Genomic DNA, 20688 nt, shown 5'->3' on the forward strand with positions numbered 1-20688 from the left:
ACTTGGTTTTTAAGCCCTCACTTTAATTTTTAACTCTCTCCTTAGGCTGTGAAAAATTACAAAATTTGCATTTCTTTTATGAAGTAATCAATTGGTTCTAGAGTTGGATTTTCAGCATTTTTATTAAAAATCCCAATGACCAACATGCCTGACAAATATTTAAGGAATTGTTAGCCCTTCTCATATTGATAAGTTTAACCTCTTCCCCTATAATGAGAGAAGAAAAATCCAAACCGATTTCAAAATGTCTTGATCATCTGCATAACATAGGGCTATTCTCTCAATCTCTTACAATTAACTAGACCATAGGCTCTGTGAGGGGAGAGGGCATGTTTTGTTGTTCTTTATGTTTCCAGTAGCAGCACAGTAAATATTTGTTAAGTAAACACATGGACTTCTCATTGTTCACCTTCACGTTAAAATCTGCATGTCAGGAGGGTATCCCTTTCCTTTGGAAAACTGGATGCCCTAAAAAGCCCTACATGACCAAGTTAACACCTTACTTTTTTGCACATGTATAAAATATACAGATGCCCTTCACAAAACCACTCACTGCTTTATTTGGGGTATACTCTGTCCCTCTCCCCACCTCCCCACTGGATCAGCCCTCTTGGTTTAGCCATGTGATTGGTCTTTTCCTAGAACTCCAATTCTCTACCCCAAAACAGAGCTGCCAACCTGCCTGCCCCAAGGGTCCTGGCTGGCCTCCCAGCCTAAGCAGGCGATCCTCTTAGTGCCCAGCCTCAAAGGGCAGTGAGCAGATGCTGGCCAGCTTCACAAAGGCTGCTGAGCCACCAAGAGTGTGGGATACCAGCCCACACCTGAGCATGCTGGGAAGACAGGTTGGCTGATTCACAGCCCAGGAGGCTTGTCTCTGTCCAATCCCAGTGAAAAGGCCAGCCCTCTCGGCTCATTTGCCCTGACAGGACATCAGCTGAACTTGAACCAAGGGCTCAGATCAGGGCCAACTCCATTCATCAGCTGGCAGTCCTTTCAGATGGTGTCTTCTGAAGGTTTCACTTGGAGCCTGGATGAACCTGGCATAGTACAAGAGACCTAAGGACAGACACTTTGCTTGTTCTGTTTCAGAACAGTTAGCTCATAAACAAGTTACTGACTGTTAGGTCACAATAAACTTGGAGGTAAGGGTGATATTTGTGCATTGATTGTTGGAATGTATTATCAGAAATGCAATTAAGAGTACTAAATAGGAACATCAAGGTTAGAATCAAAAGAGAATTTTGGATATTAACTGGTGACTGATCACAGGTCTTTATTTATATCAGCATCACATTTTACAAGTGGATTGGCTTCCAAAGTTTGGACATTAAGGTAAAAATTGCTTATAACAGGATAATATTAAAATTTATTTGATTGTCTGTTGAGTACCCTAGGCATGTTACCAATGAGACCTTGGCGTCATACATGTGTGAATATTTAATATTCGCAGTAAAAATAAGGCTTCCCAGGTGCTGCTAGTGGTAAAGAACCCACCTGCCAGTGCAGGAGACACAGGTTCGATCCCTAGGTTGAGAAGATCCCCTGGAGTAGGAAATGGCAACCCATTCCAGTATTCCTACCTGCAGAATCCTGTGGACAGAGGAGCCTGGCAGGCTACAGTCCATGAATCACAAAGAGTTGGACACGACTGAAGCAACTTACATGCATGTGAAAATAAAGAGCATATGTAAAAATATAACTGGACAGGATTTTATTACATTATATATAAAATAAGATTAGCATTAGGTTAAATGTATCTATGGCAGGTAAATTACAGATAATAAGAATATTCTGATGCAGCATAAAAACTACTGGATTAGACTTCAAAACAATTAGATATTATTCCCATCTCCACATTTAGTAGAAATGATCTTGAACAAGTAACTTGATTTGTCATTGCTGAAGCTTGAACCCTTCCATTAGGTCCAATCTGTGTCTCCTTTTCATTATGTCATAGACAGATAAACAACAGCACATTGAAGCCTTATCTGTAATCATCACTCTGTGCTGCCTTGACAGCCATGAAGGATGAAGGCCAGAAGAGCATTTTAGGATATGCATGCTGGTCCTTTGAATAACAACCCTTATTTTTGCTCTACCCTGGACGCTGGCCCCTCTGATGCTCTGGACAGCACAGTCCTTTCTAATAATATTTTTTTTTTGGTTGTTTTTCAGTCACTCAGTCATGTCCAACTCTTTGCAACCCCATGGACTATAGCATGCCAGGCTTCCCTGTCTTTCACCATCTCCCAGAGTTTGCTCGAACTCATGTCCATTGAGTCAATGATGCCATCCAACCATCTCATCCTCTGTTGTCCCCTTCTCCTGCCCTCAATATTTCCTAGCATCAGGGTCTTTTCCAATGAGTCAGCTCTTCACCATCAAGTGGCCAAAGTTTTGGAGCTTCAGCTTCAGCATCAGTCCTTCCAGTGAATATTTAGGGTTGATTTCCTTTAAGATTGACTGGTTCGATCTCCTTGCAGTCCAAGGGACTCTCAAGAGTCTTCTCCAGCACCACAGTTTGAAAGTATCAATTCTGTAGTCAGCTTTCTTTATGGTCCAACTCTCACAGCCATACATTACTACTGGAGAAACCATAGCTTTGACTGTATGAACCTTCATTGGCAATGTGATGTCTCTGCTTTTAAATACACTGTCTGTCAGTCACTAAATGAATTCTTTCCTGGCTGGGCCTTGGCTATGCCCTTCATTTCCTCACAGAAACTTCCACATTGTCCTCCTTATTCTCTCCCTGGTCTGAACTCAGGGCATCTCCCCTGTCCCTGCCAGTTCTCTCTGACTGACTCCACTGCCAGGCTCTGGAACACTTAGCCATCACCCTTCTGGCATAGTTCATGTCTCAGAAGTCTTCTCTAGCTTTGCTGAGCTTCAGAGGCCACTGCCCCCTCCTCAGCAGCTGCCTGAGTTCGACATAGACCCTTAGGAAGGATACAGGGCATCTAGAGACCCTGATGTTAGGTGGAGGTTATTCCTGGAGACCTCAGAGCTGGTAGATACAAACTGATCCTGGTCTGCATATGTTCTATGAATTCCTCTATTAGACCATCGGCAGAAACCACTAGATAAACTTAGTTCAGTTCAGTTCAGTCACTCAGTCGTGTCCGACTCTTTGCAACCCCATGAATCGCAGCACGCCAGGCCTTCCTGTCCATCACCAGCTCCCAGAGTTCACCCAGACTCATGTCCATCGAGTCAGTGATGCCATCCAGCCATCTCATCCTCTGTCATCCCCTTCTCCTCCTGCTAGTGAGAAATACTCTATGTTGCTCCCAGAGAGTGAGATTTGCAAAGGACAGCAGAATTCAAAAAAAGGAGGGGTCTAGCAAGAGTAGTTACTCAACAGTTGTTTGTTGGTGGGATGACTGAATGCATATGTGAATGAATGAATGAGATGGAACCACCCTTAAGTTTAGAAATAGAATAAATAGGTCCTGGTGTGCAGTAGTTAACCTCAAGTTCATCCCACAACATTCTCCAAACCTGTTTCTAAAATTCTGCATTTGTGTTCCAACCACACCCTTGATTGCCATCTCCTCTTTGGCTGCCAAGTCTGACCAGCCTACGGTGACCATCAGCTCCAAGGCCAAGTTCTTGGCCTCTCCAGATGGTACACAGTTCAAACACTTGGTCATTCATGGTTACTTCTGGAGCTCCTTTGTCTGTTGTTTTTGTTGTTCAATTGTTGTTTTCTAAGTTGTGTCTGACTCTTTGCATCCCCATGGACTGACGCACCCCAGGCTTCCCTGTCCATCACCATCTCCTGGAATTTGCTCAAACTCATGCCCATGGAGTCAGTGATACCATCCAACCATCTCATTCTCTGTCATCCCCCTCTCCTCCTGCCTTCTATCTTTCCCGGATTCAGGGTCTTTTCCAATGAGTCAGTTTTTCACATCAGGTGGCCAAAGTATTGGCACTTAGCTTCAGCATCAGTCCTTCCAATGAATGTTCAGGGTTGATTTCCTTTAGGATTGACTGATTTGATCTCCTTGCTGTCCAAAGGGTGTCTCATTGTCAGATCGCACCTCCAATTTTTATTTCACACTATGTGGCCGCTTGTTCTTTACCTGTTCCTCAATGAGCAGTAACATTGAAGGGGGAGCTGCCTGGCCTCACACATCCCTTGTAGAAGACAATGAATACTCTCGCAGTCGATGGGGCCAGCAGAGCCCCAGCAGGGCTCTGACCAATGAAGCATCTATTCCCCCTCCATCCTGCCTGCCCTGTGAAGCAGTCCCTTTGCTGCCTTCTGACTCCTAAGACCACAAAAGGCTTACAGTCCTAATTGCATTCATTCCCTTCTGTTCTGCAGAGACCAAAAAAGGGTTCTTGGGGATCTAAAAAACTGGGGAATGCACAGCTGTTGGTTCTTAACTGAATAGTCCATTCCAAGCAAGGCCAGTCCTAAACCATTTCATGATTTTCTAGTGATGACAACAGTGGTTCTCAGGTTTGAGCATGCTCAGAACCCTGGGGAGGGCTTGTTAACACACAGACCAGTAGCCACCTCCTTGCAGTAAGTGTTTCTGACATCAGCAGGTCTGGGTGGGGTCCCAGCTTTTCCCTAGCTTCCCCACATTCCTACCATTCCCCAACCCCCCCAAAATTCCTGCGGACCCCTCCCTGAAGTTCCCCACCCTCCGTCCCTGGGTCATTTCTTGTATCCTCACCAGGCACAGCCAGGTGCACTGCCCCCTTCTTGGGAATCCCCCTGCTCGCATTGGGAAAAGGCACCTCTCACTTTTCCCTTCTGTGTCAACAGCCCCCTGTGCCAGCCTTCAGTGCTGCCAGCGTCACTCTCCCTTTTAATCACAATTCACTGTGCATCTTTCCTACCCACGGTGCCTTGTACAGAAGAGACGCCAGCTCCTGGTGGTTACATTTAATGCATCCATTCACTGAGCAAGTTATGGAATGTATGCTGTTTATATTGAGGAGCGATGAGAGGGACTGGAGGTAGCACATGGAGATGAAAGACTGTCTCCACCTCTGTAATAAAAGGGAAATGAGGACAGGTAACATTGTAAGTGAATCTGCAGGAAGCTGAAGGAAATGTTTTCAATCATGTTTCAACTGAGTCACTCGACATGCTGGCTTGATGTAGTATTCCAAGTGTGGGATTCTGCAGTGGAGGCCTCGGGCTCCCCAGGCCAGAAGCTGAATCTTGACATTCAGGATGGTCCACTCACCCACCAGCAGTGAGCAGGTGGAGGGGAGCGTGCTGGAAAGAGGATCTGGTCAGTGGTTTTCTGAACCTGAGATGCCACTTCTAATCCGTCACATCCATGCTGGTGGTGCTGTGAGCGTTTGCTCATCCCTGATTTTCCCATCTCTGTAAGGAGCGGCAACTCTGCCACAGGCAGCTTGCAGGCTGATTCCGGTGGACACGTAAAATACAGGCACTTGCAAACCACAGGAATAAATTGACACAGGGCTCCTGTTGTCATGGAGATCAAAAGAGACAGTTTCTTAAAGGAAGTGGGGGTTGGGAGGGATTTGGAGGCTGGAGAAAGGGCTCCTGGAAAGATGAAAGAAGGCTGTTTAGGGAGACCACAGGAGGAAAAAAAAACTGTCAAGGCTGGAAGGGGAGAGAGCGTGCCACAGAAGGCAGATAAATGAGACAAATGAAAAGAGGTCTGGATGGTTCCTGATGCAAAGGTGAAGGAAAGGAAGGGGAAAATTCAACACAGAAAAATAATGAGTTCTCACAAGAGAAACAGCAGTGGACAGCTACAACCTTCTTTTGGAATTGCAGTGCATTCAAAGGGATTTGAGCCAACATAAAGCCAGGACACTCACACGTCAAAGCCATCTGTAAACAGCAGCATCTTCCTGCTTGCAGAGACACTCAGATTCCTGAATTCTTGATTATGGGGTGAAGGGAGCCCTCCTTCACTTTAGGTTGTTTGTTTGTTTGTTTGTTCCAATCACTTATTTTCTAAAGTCTTCCACTGAGAGGGCTGGTTGCCAGGAGAGGTTTGCTATAAATCCACTGGCCTGCCTTCAAGGATCCTTATAAACTTGTGTAACCCACCGGCTGGCTGACAAGTGAATACCACTTCTGGAATCCTTATTTTAAGCAGGAAACAAAAATTGACAACATTTTCCAGATAAATTAGCTCTTCAGAAGCTATTTTCTTCCCTGATATGGCCTAGGAAATGACATGGACCCCTCCAAATCCTGCTCAGATGGTAAATGATCTGCCTGTGATGCGGGAGACCCAGGTTCAATCCCTGGGTCGGGAAGATCCCCTGGAGAAGGAAAAGACACCCCACTCCAGTATTCTTGCCTGGAGGATTCCATGGACAGAGGAGCCTGGTGGGCTACAGTCCATGGATTCACAAAGAGTGGGACATGACTGAGCAACTAACACTTTCACATTCCTTCAAATCTTGCCTGGCTGTCCCGTCTTGATGGATTGGCCACCATGTCACATATCAGCATGGAAGCCAGGTCTCGACTTGCACCCTTGTGTCCAGACTGGGACACACTGCCTAAGAATTCCCTCTGAACTGGCTGACCCAGGCCTTTGTGTCATGGGTCTGGTGTCTAAGCACCTTCTTTGCCTTTATACCCTCCTCGTTCCCACCACTCACTTATATTCAGTAAGATATAAACCTTCACCTAAGGTCATTCTTACCCATCACTTTTTTAGACCTCATAAATGCTCAGGTGATCAAATCAGTCAATCCTAAAGGAAATCAACTCTGAATCTTCATTGGAAGGACTGATGCTGAAGCTGAAGTTTCAATACTTTGGCCACTTGATGGTGAAGAGCTGACTCATTGGGAAAGACCCTGATGCTGGGAAAGATTGAGGGTAGGAGGAGAAGGGGGTGACAGAGGATGAGATGGTTGGATGGCATCAACGACTTGATGGACATGAATTTGAGCAAACTCTGGGAGATGGTGAAGGACAGGGAAGCCTGGCATGCTGCAGTCCATGGGGTTGCAGAGTCACAGGACTGAGCAGCTGAACAACAACAAATGCTCAGAACCAGTCTCCTCTTTATCTACAATAACACTTTTTGAGAAAGGCCACTGTGTTGAACTTCTGATGTGGCCAGGGCAGTGGATCAGATTTCAAATATTTTTTTAGGAATGTTTGTGCTCTTGGTGCTTGCAGCCAAGTTCTTGGAATCCAGATACTTGATATGCTCCAGGTGACCATAAGAGGAGATGGAGGTGGTCAGTTCCTGCTGAGCTGAAGGTTGTTGTTCAGTCAGTCAGTCGTGTCTGACTCTTGGCGACCCCATGGACTGCAGCACACCATAGCTTTGACCATAGAGACCTTTGTCAGCAAAGGAATGTCTCTGCTTTTTAATATGCTATCTAGGTTTTTCATAGCTTTTCTTAAGGAGCAAGTGTCTTTTGATTTCATGGCTGCAGTCACCATCTACAGTGATTGTGGAGCCCAAGAAAGTAAAGTCTGTTACTATTTCCATTGTTTCCACATCTGTTTGCCATGAAGTGATGGGACCAGATGCCATGATCTTAGTTTTTTGAATGTTGAGTTTTAAGCCAGCTTTTCACTCTCCTCTTTCACATCCATCAAGGGGCTCTTTAGTTTCTCTTCACTTTCTGCCATAAGGGTAGTGTCATCTGCATATCTGAGATTGATTATTGATTTTTCTCCAAGCAATCTTAATTCCAGCTTATGCTTCATCCAGGAAGAGAAGGGGACAAGGATGAGATGGTTAGATGGCATCACCATCTTGATGGACATGAGTCTGAGCAAACTCCAGGAGTTGGTGATGGGCAGGGAGGCATGGTATGCTGCAGTCCATGGAGTCACAAAAAGTTGGACACGAATGAGTGACTGAACTGAGCTGAACTCTGCATACAAGTTAAATAAGGAGGGTGGCAATATACACCCTTGACATACTCTTTTCCCAATTTGCAACCAGTCTGTTGTTCCATGCCTGGTCCTAACTGTTGCTTCTTGACCTGCATGCAGGTTTCACAGGAGGCAGGTAAGATGTCTTATATTCCCATCTCATAAGATTTTTCCACAGCTTTTTGTGATACACAGTCAAAGACTTTAGCGTAGTCAGTGAAGCAGAAGGAGATGTTTTTCTGGATTCTCTTGCTTTTTCTACCATCCAATGGATGTTGGCAATTTGATCTCTGGTTCCTCTGCCTTTTCTAAATCCAACTTGAATATTTGGAAGTTCTCAGTTCACATACTGTTGAAGCCTAGCTTGGCAAATTTTGAGAATAACTTTGATAGCATATGAAATGAATGCAATTGTGTTGTAGTTTGAACATTTTTTGGCATTGCCCTTCTTTGGAATTGGAATGAAAACTGACCTTTTCCAGTCCTGTGGCCACCACTGAGTTTTCTAAATTTGCTAGCATATTGAGTGCCGTACTTTAAAAGCATCATCTTTTAGGATTTGAAATAGCTTAGCTGGAATTCCATCTAGGTTTGTTCATAGTGATTTTTCCTAAGGCCCACTTGACTTTTCACTCCAAGATGTCTGGCTCTAGGTGAGTGATCACACCATTGTGGTTACAAGTTGATGGTGGATGAAGTGAAAAGTGTCAGTTGCTTAGTTGTGTCCAACTCTTTGTGACCCCATGGAATGTAGCCCACCAGGCTCCTCTGTCCATGGGATTCTCCAGGAAAGAATAGTAGAGTTGGTTGCCATTTTCTTCTCCAAGGGATCTTTCCAACCCAGGAATCAAACCTGAGTGTCCCACATTGCAAGAGGATTCTTTACCACCTGAGCCACCTTATGCAATGTTGATGGTAGGTGGGAGAGTGCCAGTGGAGGACAGAGAATGGAGAGGACTCCTTGGGTGGAGGCAGTCACAGGAGGCTCCCCAAGGAGTGAGAAGTTGAGCTGGCCATGGGATGAGTCAAGTTTTGACAGTAGAAAAAGGAAGAAATGCGTTCTCTGATGGGGACTTTCATGAGATGGGAAAGTGTAAGAGAGCTGGGATCCCCATGCTTACCTAAGCACTTGAGGATCCAGGGGGAATGGACATCCAGGGGATGTTAGTCTGGAAACACTGCCTTGGGGCTCAGAACTTAACTGCAGGCACTGCTGTTGAGGGAGAAGGAGGGCATGATCAAAGTGGCTTCTTAGAAATCTGTCTTCTCCAATATCTTGCAACCCAGATTCAAACGTGTTTCAGGACCCCGACCTGATTCTTTCTTCTATGTTTCTTCCTGTGCTGTGCTTAGTCACTCAGTAGTATCTGACTCTTTTGTGACCCTATGGACTGTAGCCCGCCAGGCTCCTCTGTCCATGGGATTCTCCAGGAAAGAATACTGGACTGGGTTGCCAGATGCCTTCCTCCAGGGGATGTTCCCAACCTAGGGATGGAAGCCAGATCTCCCACATTGCAGGCAGATTCTTTACCATCTGCGCTACCAGGGAAGCCCTGCTGCGGCTGCTGCGTCGCTTCAGTCATGTCCGACTCTGTGGGACCCCATAGATGGCAGCCCACCAGGCTCCCCCATCCCTGGGATTCTCAGGCAAGAACACTGGAGTGGGTTGCCATTTCCTTCTCCAATGCATGAAAGTGAAAAGTGAAAGTGAAGTCGCTTAGTCGTGTCCAACTCTTAGTGACCCCATGGACTGCAGCCTACTAGGCTCCTCCATCCATGGGATTTTCCAGGCAAGAGTACTGGAGTGGGGTGCCATCGCCTTCTCCAAGGGAAGCCCTACTGTCTTCCTATTCCACCAGTAACTCTGTTTGCTTAGTTTCATGAACACAAACAATTATTTTTGACCCATTTACTCAATTTTTCTTTGAGGCTATTTAACAGCCCTAGAAGGGTATCCTAAAAAGTGTCTTCCCATTTGAATGCCTTCTCTTCACATGCCAGCCAACCATCTCGCTTTATTCCGTAGACACATGCTCCAGGAAGTCCTGTTTCAGTATCATCCAAATAGTTTTTAAAGTAAGGGGTATTACATTATGACCCAACTTGTCTTAGGATGATATGAAACCTGCTGCTGCTGTTGCTAAGTCGCTTCAGTCGTGTCCAATTCTGTGCGACCGCATAGACAGTAGTCCACCAGGCTCCCCCATCCCTGGGATTCTCCAGGCAAGAAAACTGAAGTGGGTTGCCATTTCTTTCTCCAATGCATGAAAGTGAAGTTGCTCAGTCGTGTCTGACTCCTAGAGACCCCATGGACTATAGCCTACCAGGCTCCTCCATCCATGGGATTTTCCAGACAAGAGTACTGGAGTGGGTTGCCATTTCCTTCTCCAGATATGAAACCTACCACCAGACAAATGGATTGAAGTTCTTTGGGTCCTCACCCCATGCCTTCACCCCACCATGGCTTGTTGCCATACAACTCAGAAAGTCACTTTCAAAATACTTTGGAACTTTGATCAGAACCCCTAAAACATACAATTACAGTGTATAAAATTCCTGCATTTATGGACTTTTAAAAGACATCTCGTGTTTCTCAATATGAATATAAACCTTCAAGGATTTCTTTAAGGTTAACACATCCCTAAGTGTAAATCTGACTAGTTAGCCTACAAATTAATAGTAGAACTTAAACTTTGTCTGCGATAGTTATAATTTTTGCTTATTTTTCGCATGAAAACATAATAGTTTCTCTTTGTGTGATTCATTAAATTTTTCTTTGATTAAATTTTTTGTTTCATGTAACTTTATAAACCTAATTATCAAGCTTTGCAAAAAGGAGAGAATTTATTGGGGCTGAGTGGTGGACATTAAAGACAACTCTTGGGAAAACCTGGGTTAGAATTCCGACTCTGCATTTACCTTGAGGAATATGTTTTTTAATCTCTTTGACCTTTAGTGTCTTCCTCTGTAAGAAGGAGAATGATACTTCTTGGGGTTGTTGTGACAATGAACAGTGATAGATAGATAATCTCACTTATTACACTGGTTGGGAAAATCACATTCTCAACAGGTGAGAGAGATGATGGATGGAGGAGGTGCTGGGAGGCTGGTGGTAACTAGTGGCAGTGATGTTGGCTCTGAGTTAGCGACAGAGGCGACAGTGGTCATAATGATGCTGGTGGTGATGTGGATGCCAGTGGTAGTGGTAATGGAAGCACTGGAGGTGCAGCAGTGCTTTATGGTGGAGGCAGTGGTAAGAGTGGCTGCGAGCGTGGGAGAGATGAAGGCAGCACTGGGTGATGGTGGTGGAGGACCCGTGGGAGCAATGCTGGTAGTGATGGTCTTGATGCTTGTGATGGACGTGGTGGCCATGAGGAAGGTGGTGGTCGTGATGGTGATGGAGGTGGGGATGCTGGTGATGAGGTGGAGGCAGTGCTGAGTGGTGATGGCTTTCAGGGAGCATGGAGTAGCAGAGGTGGTTAGAAGTAGCCGTGTTCACGCTGATAGTAGTGATGGTGATGATGAAGATTCAGTGGTCCAGGAGGTGATTCTTGATTGGTGGTGGTTACTGTGGTCATGGTGAGAGGAAGCTATTGTTGTGATTGAATTAGAAAGAGAAATAACCTAGAGACAATTTTAGCACACTAGCTTTTATTAAAATTGCTTTATTGGGATTAAGTTAGCACACCACCACAGTCACTGTTTTAAGGTTACAATTCCATGGTTTTTAGTATGCTTACAGAGGTGCACAGCCATTACCAGAATCGATATTTATTAAAATTTCATCCCCCACAACAAAACCCATACCTGTTAGTACTCACTCCCCATCCCCCCCACGCAACCTCTCTAGATGGTTTTCAGAGCCTCCGGAGGCCTGCGAGCTGTAGAATCAGAAGTATGTGATTCATTTGTAAGAAAAATCCATCACTTCTTTCTCGGGTGCGACAGTTCCTTCCGCATGATAACTAGAGATTGTATTAAAGCCCTGAAAGAAAAGACGTAAGCTCACTTCAAATATATTCCTTCAAATGTATACCCTCAAATAACTCACCTGTATCTGTTCAACATATATCTCTTCAAAATCACAATATCCAGAAGCCTGCAGGAGACTTCTCTCCCTTGTTCTTTGTGATAAACACAGTCCCTTAAGTTAAAAAATAACAACAAATAATGCTATCTCATTAACAGTCAGTTGAAACACAATTCCTTGAAGTAAGACACCCATCCACCTCTGGGACTGCAGTCCAATAAACAAACTTAAACAGATGCAATGTATCACAAAGGTTAATTTGTGGTAGGAAATAAGTTACAAAAAACAATATCCCCCGTGATGGAAAAATGGTTCAATAAAACATGGCATATGATTTTTAAAGACCATAAACATGAAATATGATCATAATAGCCTATTAAATGAAAAAATCAGACACCAAACTCTGCGGAGGATGAAGACGACCATGTGGGAAACAAAAAAACAAATTTCAACTTTACTTAGAGAGATAGGAATGTTATCAAAATTTGAATAGCAATTACATAGGAAGGTTGGCGATATACTTTTAGTGTTATAAAAAATATTTTTTACAAAATATTTTGCAGAAGAACCTAATAAGCTAAAATAACCTTCCTACTGCTGCAGAATTAGCAGGACTAAAATGTATTTCTATGAAGAATGTAAAGAATGTTATATTTATTCTGTACAAAATATTTAAACTCAACAGGACAAAAACCTCTGTGTTGCCTATCATATACTTAAGCTAGTTAGAGTGTGTTTTCACCCATGGAGAGAGAAAAAATGAAGATATCTTCACCTACCTGTGCAGCCAGATCACAGGTTTGGTTAATCCCCCTAAATCCAAGAAGGGAAATGTCAGCCAGCAGGGCCCTCTGCTTGTAGAAGATTCTGCGAAACTGGGTGCTCTGTGTAAACACTCTCTTGTGGGTATTTACCTCCTACCTGATCAGACTCCACAGCTCTTGTCCTGGGATCCAGACTCCGCATCTTAGGGAGACTTAAAAATCGTCACAGGGAACCCATTGAAAAATTAGAATACTTTACAAATTAAAAAAAAAAACCTTTACATTTGGGTGAGTGATGTATTTAACATGAAAAAACTATGTGAAATAGGAGGAATGTCTTTGTTTTATATTTGATTTGTCCATGGCTTTTGGAGGGAAATTAATTTTATTAATTGGTTAAATGTTAATTGGTTAAATTGTTAATTGGTTAAGCAATTGAGGTAAAACAAATTCCAGGTAATGGAAGTCTCAAAACCGGAAATCTTTAGATCTGATTTTTAACAAAGCAAAAGCAAGATGAAAAGTTGTGGTTCATCGATGCAAAACAGGAAAGCACAGACATCTGCTTCTGATAAGAAGAGGTGTGAGCTTTTACATCAAGGTCTGTAAGTTCCAACTTGACTGCAGAAGCAGTGGTTTCTAGGGCTGTTTCTTTGGTATCTATTTAGATTATGTAAACGCATGAAACCCAACGGGCTGTTGAGAAAAGCAGTGGGATCCAAGAAAACAATAAATGAGGAAACTTGCTTGGAAAAAAGATGGGATTTTACTGCTCTTGTGTAACTCAGACAAATTGCTAAAGACAACAGAGACTTCATTCCACGAGGAAGCTGGCATAATGAGCAGTCCACAGACGTTTGCTGAATTTGTGCTGCTATCCGCTCACGAACTTCTTCCTGTCGGTTGTCCAGGGCGATCCCCCAGGCCTGTCCCACCCAGGGCAGACCCACCTTGTCTGTTCTCTACCTGCCATTCCTCACCCCTGTGCATTCCTCAACTCTCCCCACCATCCATTCTTGCTGCTCAGTCTCTTTCTCACCCCACGCCCTCCCTCCCTTTCCGGAGCCCTGGCCATCCTTCCAGGCCCAGCTGCGGTCAGCATCTCCTGACTGCTTCAGACCACTCTCACTTCACCACTTTCTGGACGTCTGCCAGCCTCCTGTCCACTTCCACGCACTTGGGCACTTCAGATTTCTCTACGGCTTCCTGAGTGTTAGTTTCCTCTCTCCAACGGGGCTGTAAACATTTTCAGGGCTGAGAAAGCTTTTCAGAGCCCTGAGAGATCCACAGCTTGTACCGAAATACACACACGCGCACAGACACATTCACATGCATGCACATATATGCTCATACATATGCACACACAGACATAATACGAATACACACACATACTCACACATACACCCATATATCTTTTGATTGTCTGAAAACTTATAATACCTTTGTCGCTATAGAGCATCAGTTTGATGTTGTTCTTAAAACATACTTGAAAATAGTCTGGATTCTTAAAAGAAAATAAATAAATTCAACATAGCAGGGAAAACTCTTCTGTCTTTTACTAGACTGACCCCTTTATCCTTTTCAGAGAGAAGCTAGCTCCAGCCTTCCCTTGCCCAGCTTAAATCACCATAAAATGATTCCAGAGTGACTCAGACCTTCATGAAAGCAGTTTGCCTTCTTGCCAGGGGTGGACTCCCGTTCACATTCAGCTTTCAACCTGGAAATACCTTTATTCTGGAATATTCCATTACAGTCTAAGCTCCATGCAGGCAGGGACCTTTTTTAAAAAATCACTTCTGTTCCCCAGTGCCTGGGACCATGTGGCAGAGTGGAGCTCAGTCGGTTTTGCCCTGTGAACACATGAACATTAGTCTCACGAGACGATGGTTGATGTAGGCTGAGGTACTGCAAACTCAATTTGTCTTTTGAAACTCCACCACCACTTAGAGAAGCCAGTGGCCCAGCAGCTTGACAGAGGGCCTGGGTGCACAGGCGCTGCGGTGGACTCCTCTCCTGTCTCTGCTGTTTGTGTGACCTCCTGTGTCCGTGAGGGTCCTGAGATGCTGTGCCCCAGGCCGGGTATATCCACGCAGGTGAAGGCAGAGCGCCTGGCCACAAGCATCCTCTAGGAAAGAGTTTGCTGCTATAGCTGCTATTACTACTGCCACATCTGTATGTTTTTCATACTTACTCAATTTCATTTTTGTCTCCCTACGATATAGGCAGGCGCTGGTTTACCTCCTGTCCCACCTCAAGTATTCTTTTTTTTTCCTGTATGTTGTTTTAAAAATCAGAATAAAGTTGCTTTACAATGTCATATTAGTTTCTACTGTACAACAATGTGAGTCAGCTACCTGTGTACATATATCGCCTCCCTCTTGAACCTCCCTCCCCGCCTCCCCAACCCTCTAGGTCATCACAGGGCACGGAGCTGAGCTCCCTGTGATACACAGCAGCTTTCCACTAGCTGTCTATTCTATCTGTCTGTATATGTCCGTGCTACTCTCTCAGTTCATCCTGCCCTCTCATTCCGTCCTGTGTCTGTATGTCCATTCTCTATGGCGGCATCTCTATTCCTGCCCTGCAAATAGATTCATCTGTGCCATTTGTTTTAAGATTCCACATATATGCGTTAATATACGGTATTTGTTCTTCTCTTTGCTGCTTAGGCTCCCAAGAAACATTTGCAAAACGGGATTATCCGTGGCTACCAGATCGGTTACCGGGAGTACAGCACCGGGGGCAACTTCCAGTTCAACATCATCAGTATCGACACCACGGGGGACAGTGAGATTTACACCCTGGACAACCTCAACAAGTTCACCCAGTATGGCCTGGTGGTGCAGGCCTGCAACCGGGCCGGGACGGGGCCTTCTTCTCAGGAAATCATCACCACCACCCTCGAGGACGGTAGGTGCCTGGTCCCCTGCAGGCTGTGCAGGGGTGATGTCAGCCTGGCCGGCTGGCACCGGGGCTTTCTTCCAGCGGGAAGCATGTCCTAATTAACTCGCAGGCTGCCTGGATTCGGCGCCCTGGATACATCTTGATGGAAAAGCCGAATCCACTCCCTTTTCAGCATCTTTCTCCTGCATTTCAAGCCCAAGAGGTGGACTTCTGCCAAGTGAATCCAAGCCTCTCCCTATGACTGCAGCAGTCTGGGCACAATGTAGAAATTCGATTTTCTAAAAATTTCTCATAAGTCAACGTTAAGGAGGGCTTCCCCCCCGCCCCGCTTTTTTTTCTTTCTTCTTTTTAATCATCGCTTTTTATTTTCAAGCATTCTAAGACCAGAGAACAGACATGAGCAGGCTTCCTGGAGCAAATCTCACGGTGACCGCGCGCCCCCTAGTGGCCAAAAGGAATTACTATACACGCCCACGTTGACAGCCTAAAAGCTCACATTCTCCAGCAGTGCATGAAAATCAGGGTGTCTACATGGGTGATTCATGTCAATGTATGGCAAAAACAGTACAATATTGTAAAGTAATTAGCCTTCAATTAAAATAAGTAAATTAAAAAAAGAAAATCAGGGTGTCTAGAAGCATCATCGTTTAGGTGCAGAGGCCAAATACGGAGTTAGCTGTAGCAGGAGGGGGCAGATTTTCCTGCAAAAGGCTTGCATGGCAGTTACCTCTTGTGCTTTGAGAACACACGCGGTAACTTGCATCTATAATTTCTGACCTAAAGAACAACTGAGAAGAAAAATCCTGACCATTTTTATAGGGAGAGCTAGTAAATGGAAATCCAGGATTTTCTTTCCATCTTCATAGTCCTTGCAGTTGTGGCTAGATAGGCCTCTGGGTTTTCACTTTGATGTTTATTTTTCATTGATGTTTGTGATTCAGTCACTATTTTTCTCCCTTTCGCAGTCACGATGTTTAAGGTTTGCATAAACTTGATGTGAAATATCTTTCTAGCCTCTATGCTAGTCCGTTTTCTCTTTCCTCTGATGAGTGGTCTAGGATTGAAAGGGGGCACTGCTGGGGTTGGAGCAGTAAGTGCAACATGTCTGCTTTTGAGCTTTCAATTCACACTCCAGACGTTACTCAACACCAGGGGACTTACTGTATTTTTGTTGTTCAGTTGCTAAGTCTTGTCTGACTCTTTGCCATCCCAGGGACTGCAGCACTTCAGGCTCCTCTGTCCTCAGCTGTCTCCTGGAGGTTGCTCAAATTCATGTCCATTGAGTCGGTGATGCCATCTAACCACCTCATCCTCACAGCAGTTTGCAAGAATGATGGGGAAATAAGCCAGACCAGCAGTGGTCTTTAATTCATGCAATAGGGTCAGAAGTGTTCTCAACTCTCTAAGCCGGAGGCAAGCTGCTTAAAAGTGAAGCAGTTGTTCTGCAAAGAGAGACACTGAAAGTCTTATGAAGTCATTGTATTTTACTGAGTTATCCTATTTGTACAGGAAAGTGGTTCTCATTTTCCCCCTTAATTTGGGGGATGGAGTGCAATTTTTTTTTCTTTTGCTTGCACTTTTGAAATATTAAACTCATGTTGCTTATTCAGTATTGGTTCGCTAATTAAGCCACAGACAGTATTTATAGAGTCTAATTATCTCATTTCAGTGCCCAGTTACCCCCCTGAAAATGTTCAAGCCATAGCAACATCACCAGAAAGCATATCAATATCCTGGTCCACGCTTTCCAAGGAAGCCTTGAACGGAATTCTCCAGGGGTTCAGAGTCATTTACTGGGCCAACCTCATGGACGGAGGTAAGAGGATTAAATGACCAGTGATGGAATTTGTACATGCCCCCTCCTGCCCTGGGATTCAGTACAAGCTGGGCACTTCTTTATCACTGAGTACTTGCCTCCTTCCTCACACTGTTCTGTTCTTGTCTCATATCTGACAGTTTAACAGGTGTGGACAGCTGCTTAAAACATTGGTGCTCGTGTTTTAGTCCCTAAATCATGTCTGGCTCTTTTTTACTACCTCATGGACTATAGCCCGCCAGGCTCCTCTGTCCATGGGATTTTCCAGGCAAGAATACTGGAGTGGGTTGCCATTCCCTTCTGCAGATGATCTCCTCGACCCAGGTATTGAGCCTGTGTCTGGGGCATTGCAGGCAGATTCTTTACTGCTGAGCCACCCAGGAAGCCCTTTTAAAACAGCATGTACTTTCCAAATTTGAAGGATAGGAGGGGGTGGCTGGCACTTGGGATATCTAGGAATAGATGTGTTTTCCTAATTATGAGTATCTATGTCAAGCCTCTGCAGGCAGCACCAAAACCTTGATCTGTATCTAGAAAGTTCTATGTGACGTGTGTCCTAAAAGACTGACCCCTTCCTGTTCCTGACAGGACTCAGCAGGGAAAGTCCTTGAGCTCCTGTAGTTGAACTGGAAGTGGTTCAGGAAGAATACTGGAACCAGAGGGTATTATTATCTCTGCAAGGAGACATTTTATCCCAAACCCTCCATTTTTGGCTCCTTTCTCTTTTTTCCCCTCCTCTATCCTCTCTTTCTTCATTCTTCTTGTTTCTTTCTTTCTTTTTCTTTTTATTCTTTCTTTGATTTCAAGTTGTAGGACAAAATCCTCCTGTTTAGGGGCAGGATGTAGCACAAGAGAGGGTCAGCTCAGAGGATAGCAAGACTGGGGCTCCAAGCATCTCAGGAAGAACATGGCTCTGTTTCTCTGCTTGCAGAGAGTAGGTGCCCCTGAGGCAGGCTGAGCCCCACTCCAGGAGCAGGACAGGCTCACCTTGAACTACAACCCCTAACAGGAAAGGCCCTGCTCTCCGCTTGTGGACCAAGGCTGGGGCCTCCCATGCCCACATCCTTCCCCAGGCCCTGTTTCCAGCCTCCTTCCATCGCCCCCAGCTCCCAGGGTGCCTCCCCACCCTTGTCTGGGGCTTCTTCAGCCCTTCTGATAGTCCTAGTCAAGGTCCCTGGAGCACCTCCCACCTCTGCTCAGGCCCACCTGGGTCTGCTCTGACAGCCCAGGTAAACAGAACACACTGGGCCTCCGGGGCTGCAGAGATCTGCTCTTGTGCTCAGTAGCTCAGTTGTGTCCGACTCTGTGATTCCATGGACTGTAGCCCGCAGGCTCCTCTGTCCATAGCATTTTCCAGGCAGGAATACCAGAGCGGGTTGCCATGGTGCGAGAATAAAGGATGGGAGACACATCGGCAAAGGCAGCTTAATAAATGTGCTAAGTACACAGCTGGGTCCGAGGCTGACTGAGCTGTTTGTGTCTGTAACCAGACTTGGATCTCAGAGCTGAGGATCAGCCCCAATTCCTCCTGGTGTCCAGGGTAGCATTTTGCACAGCGCCAGCAGGGGGAGACATTGATTCACCTTCTGAGCATCTTTTCCGTGCGAAGCGCCTGCCGGATGCTGAGGATGCAGCTCCTCTCAGATGGATGCTCTAGTCTAGTGAGACGGGGAGGATGCTCTGAATAGAGAACCACAAGCCCAGTAATGCACAGCCAGCCCCACCGAGGGACGGAGTTAAACAGATGATTCACTTCACCTCATCCCCAAAAAGAGCTTTAACAATTCCCATGGATGTCAAGTATGTTCTTGTTTACTTGCTCAGCTGTGTCCAACTCATTATGACACCATGGACTGTAGCTCTTCTGTCCGTGGGATTCTCCAGACAAGAATCCTGGAGTGGGTTGCCATTTCCTTCTGAGGGTATCTTCCTGACCCAGGGATCAAGCCCGTGTCTCCTGCATTGGCAGACGAATTCTTTACCATCTGCTCTACCAGGGAGGCCCCAGATGTAAAGTACAGAGCAAAAAAAAAAAAAAAATTGCAAATTATCTATTTTACTGACATAGTACAGTAATATATCATTTCTTGTTCTGATTCTAATCCTCATATGGAGTCAGATTAAATTAAACACCCTAACGGACATACCTGAAGTTAAATTATACTAAGATTGTTCCTTTTTTGTTCTTTTTGGAAATATTTCCATAATCCAGTGCTGGCTATTCATCCTATTTTCACATTTCCCTCATATTTGCTAATTGTGCTTATTACCATCTTAGTTCTATGATGGATGATGTGGTTAATATGGTCTAGTCAATACATTTTAAAGCTTTAAAAACTTGAATATTTAAAAATTAAAGGTTTGAATAAAGAATGCTTGGAAATGCGTATAGTTTCTAAAGATTCTTCTGCTCCCTCTGTGAAGACCAAGGTGATGTGATTTAGTGCCTAATGTACGAGTTCTACACTTAATCTCCAAAAGAAAAAAACTCTCAGAAATGTAAGCCTGCTATAAGCAGCCACATTTTATCCGATACCCCTGAGAACTAACATTTGGTAATTATCAGGAAATGTCATGGAATTCATGGGTTCTTCTGCACGAACTCCTCAGACTGTGGCTCCGAGGTACGCACAGACACAGAACACATAGTGTTTGTATAAAGGTTATACCTGCTAAGCTTGAGAACACACCACACACACACCTACACGCTCAGGCAGGCTGAAAAAGACATTGGTACTACCCCGGTGGTTAGTATTTTCCCCAAATATTTTCAAAAATAGGCATAAAAAAGCATTTTCCTCTTGCTAATATGACCAGATAAAACAAAAATGGTTAATTCACTTGCTAGGACAGTTAACAGAGAGGGCGATGGCACCCCACTCCAGTGCTCTTGCCTGGAAAATCCCATGGACGGAGGAGCCTGGTGGGCTGCAGTCCATGGGGTCGTGAAGAGTCAGACACCACTGAGCGACTTCCCTTTCACTTTTCACTTTCATGCATTGGAGAAGGAAATGGAAACCCACTCCAGTGTTCTTGCCTGGAGAATCCCAGGGATGGGGGAGCCTGGCGGGCTGCCGTCTATGGGGTCGCACAGAGTTGGACACGACTGAAGCAACTTAGCAGCAGCAGCAGCAGGACAGTTAAATATACAATATGTCCATGAAATTTCTGAGTATTTTATTATCTGAAAGTCAAAGAATTTTAAAGACAGCAGCTTCTCTGAGATTACTGGGAAACTGGCCCCATTTTATCTGAATCCAACTGCTTTTCAACCCTCCTCTCTTTCTTCCAGACAAAAAAGACAGAATCTGAATCA

General features: G+C 44.9%; 1 protein-coding gene across 1 annotated transcript in view; it reads left to right on the forward strand.

The window, feature by feature from the left end:
- Window positions 1–20688, forward strand: part of DSCAM (Down syndrome cell adhesion molecule) — an 853542-nt gene that overhangs the window by 720981 nt on the left and 111873 nt on the right. Inside the window, exons 18-19 of the mRNA XM_010835014.1 lie at window positions 15322–15562; window positions 17226–17372. Of these exons, the coding sequence (XP_010833316.1) occupies window positions 15322–15562; window positions 17226–17372 (388 nt within the window). The remainder of the gene's footprint in view (window positions 1–15321; window positions 15563–17225; window positions 17373–20688) is intronic.

The sequence above is a fragment of the Bison bison genome, unplaced genomic scaffold, assembly GCF_000754665.1.
Source record: "Bison bison bison isolate TAMUID 2011002044 unplaced genomic scaffold, Bison_UMD1.0 scf7180017864037, whole genome shotgun sequence".
Taxonomy (NCBI): Eukaryota; Metazoa; Chordata; class Mammalia; order Artiodactyla; family Bovidae; genus Bison; species Bison bison.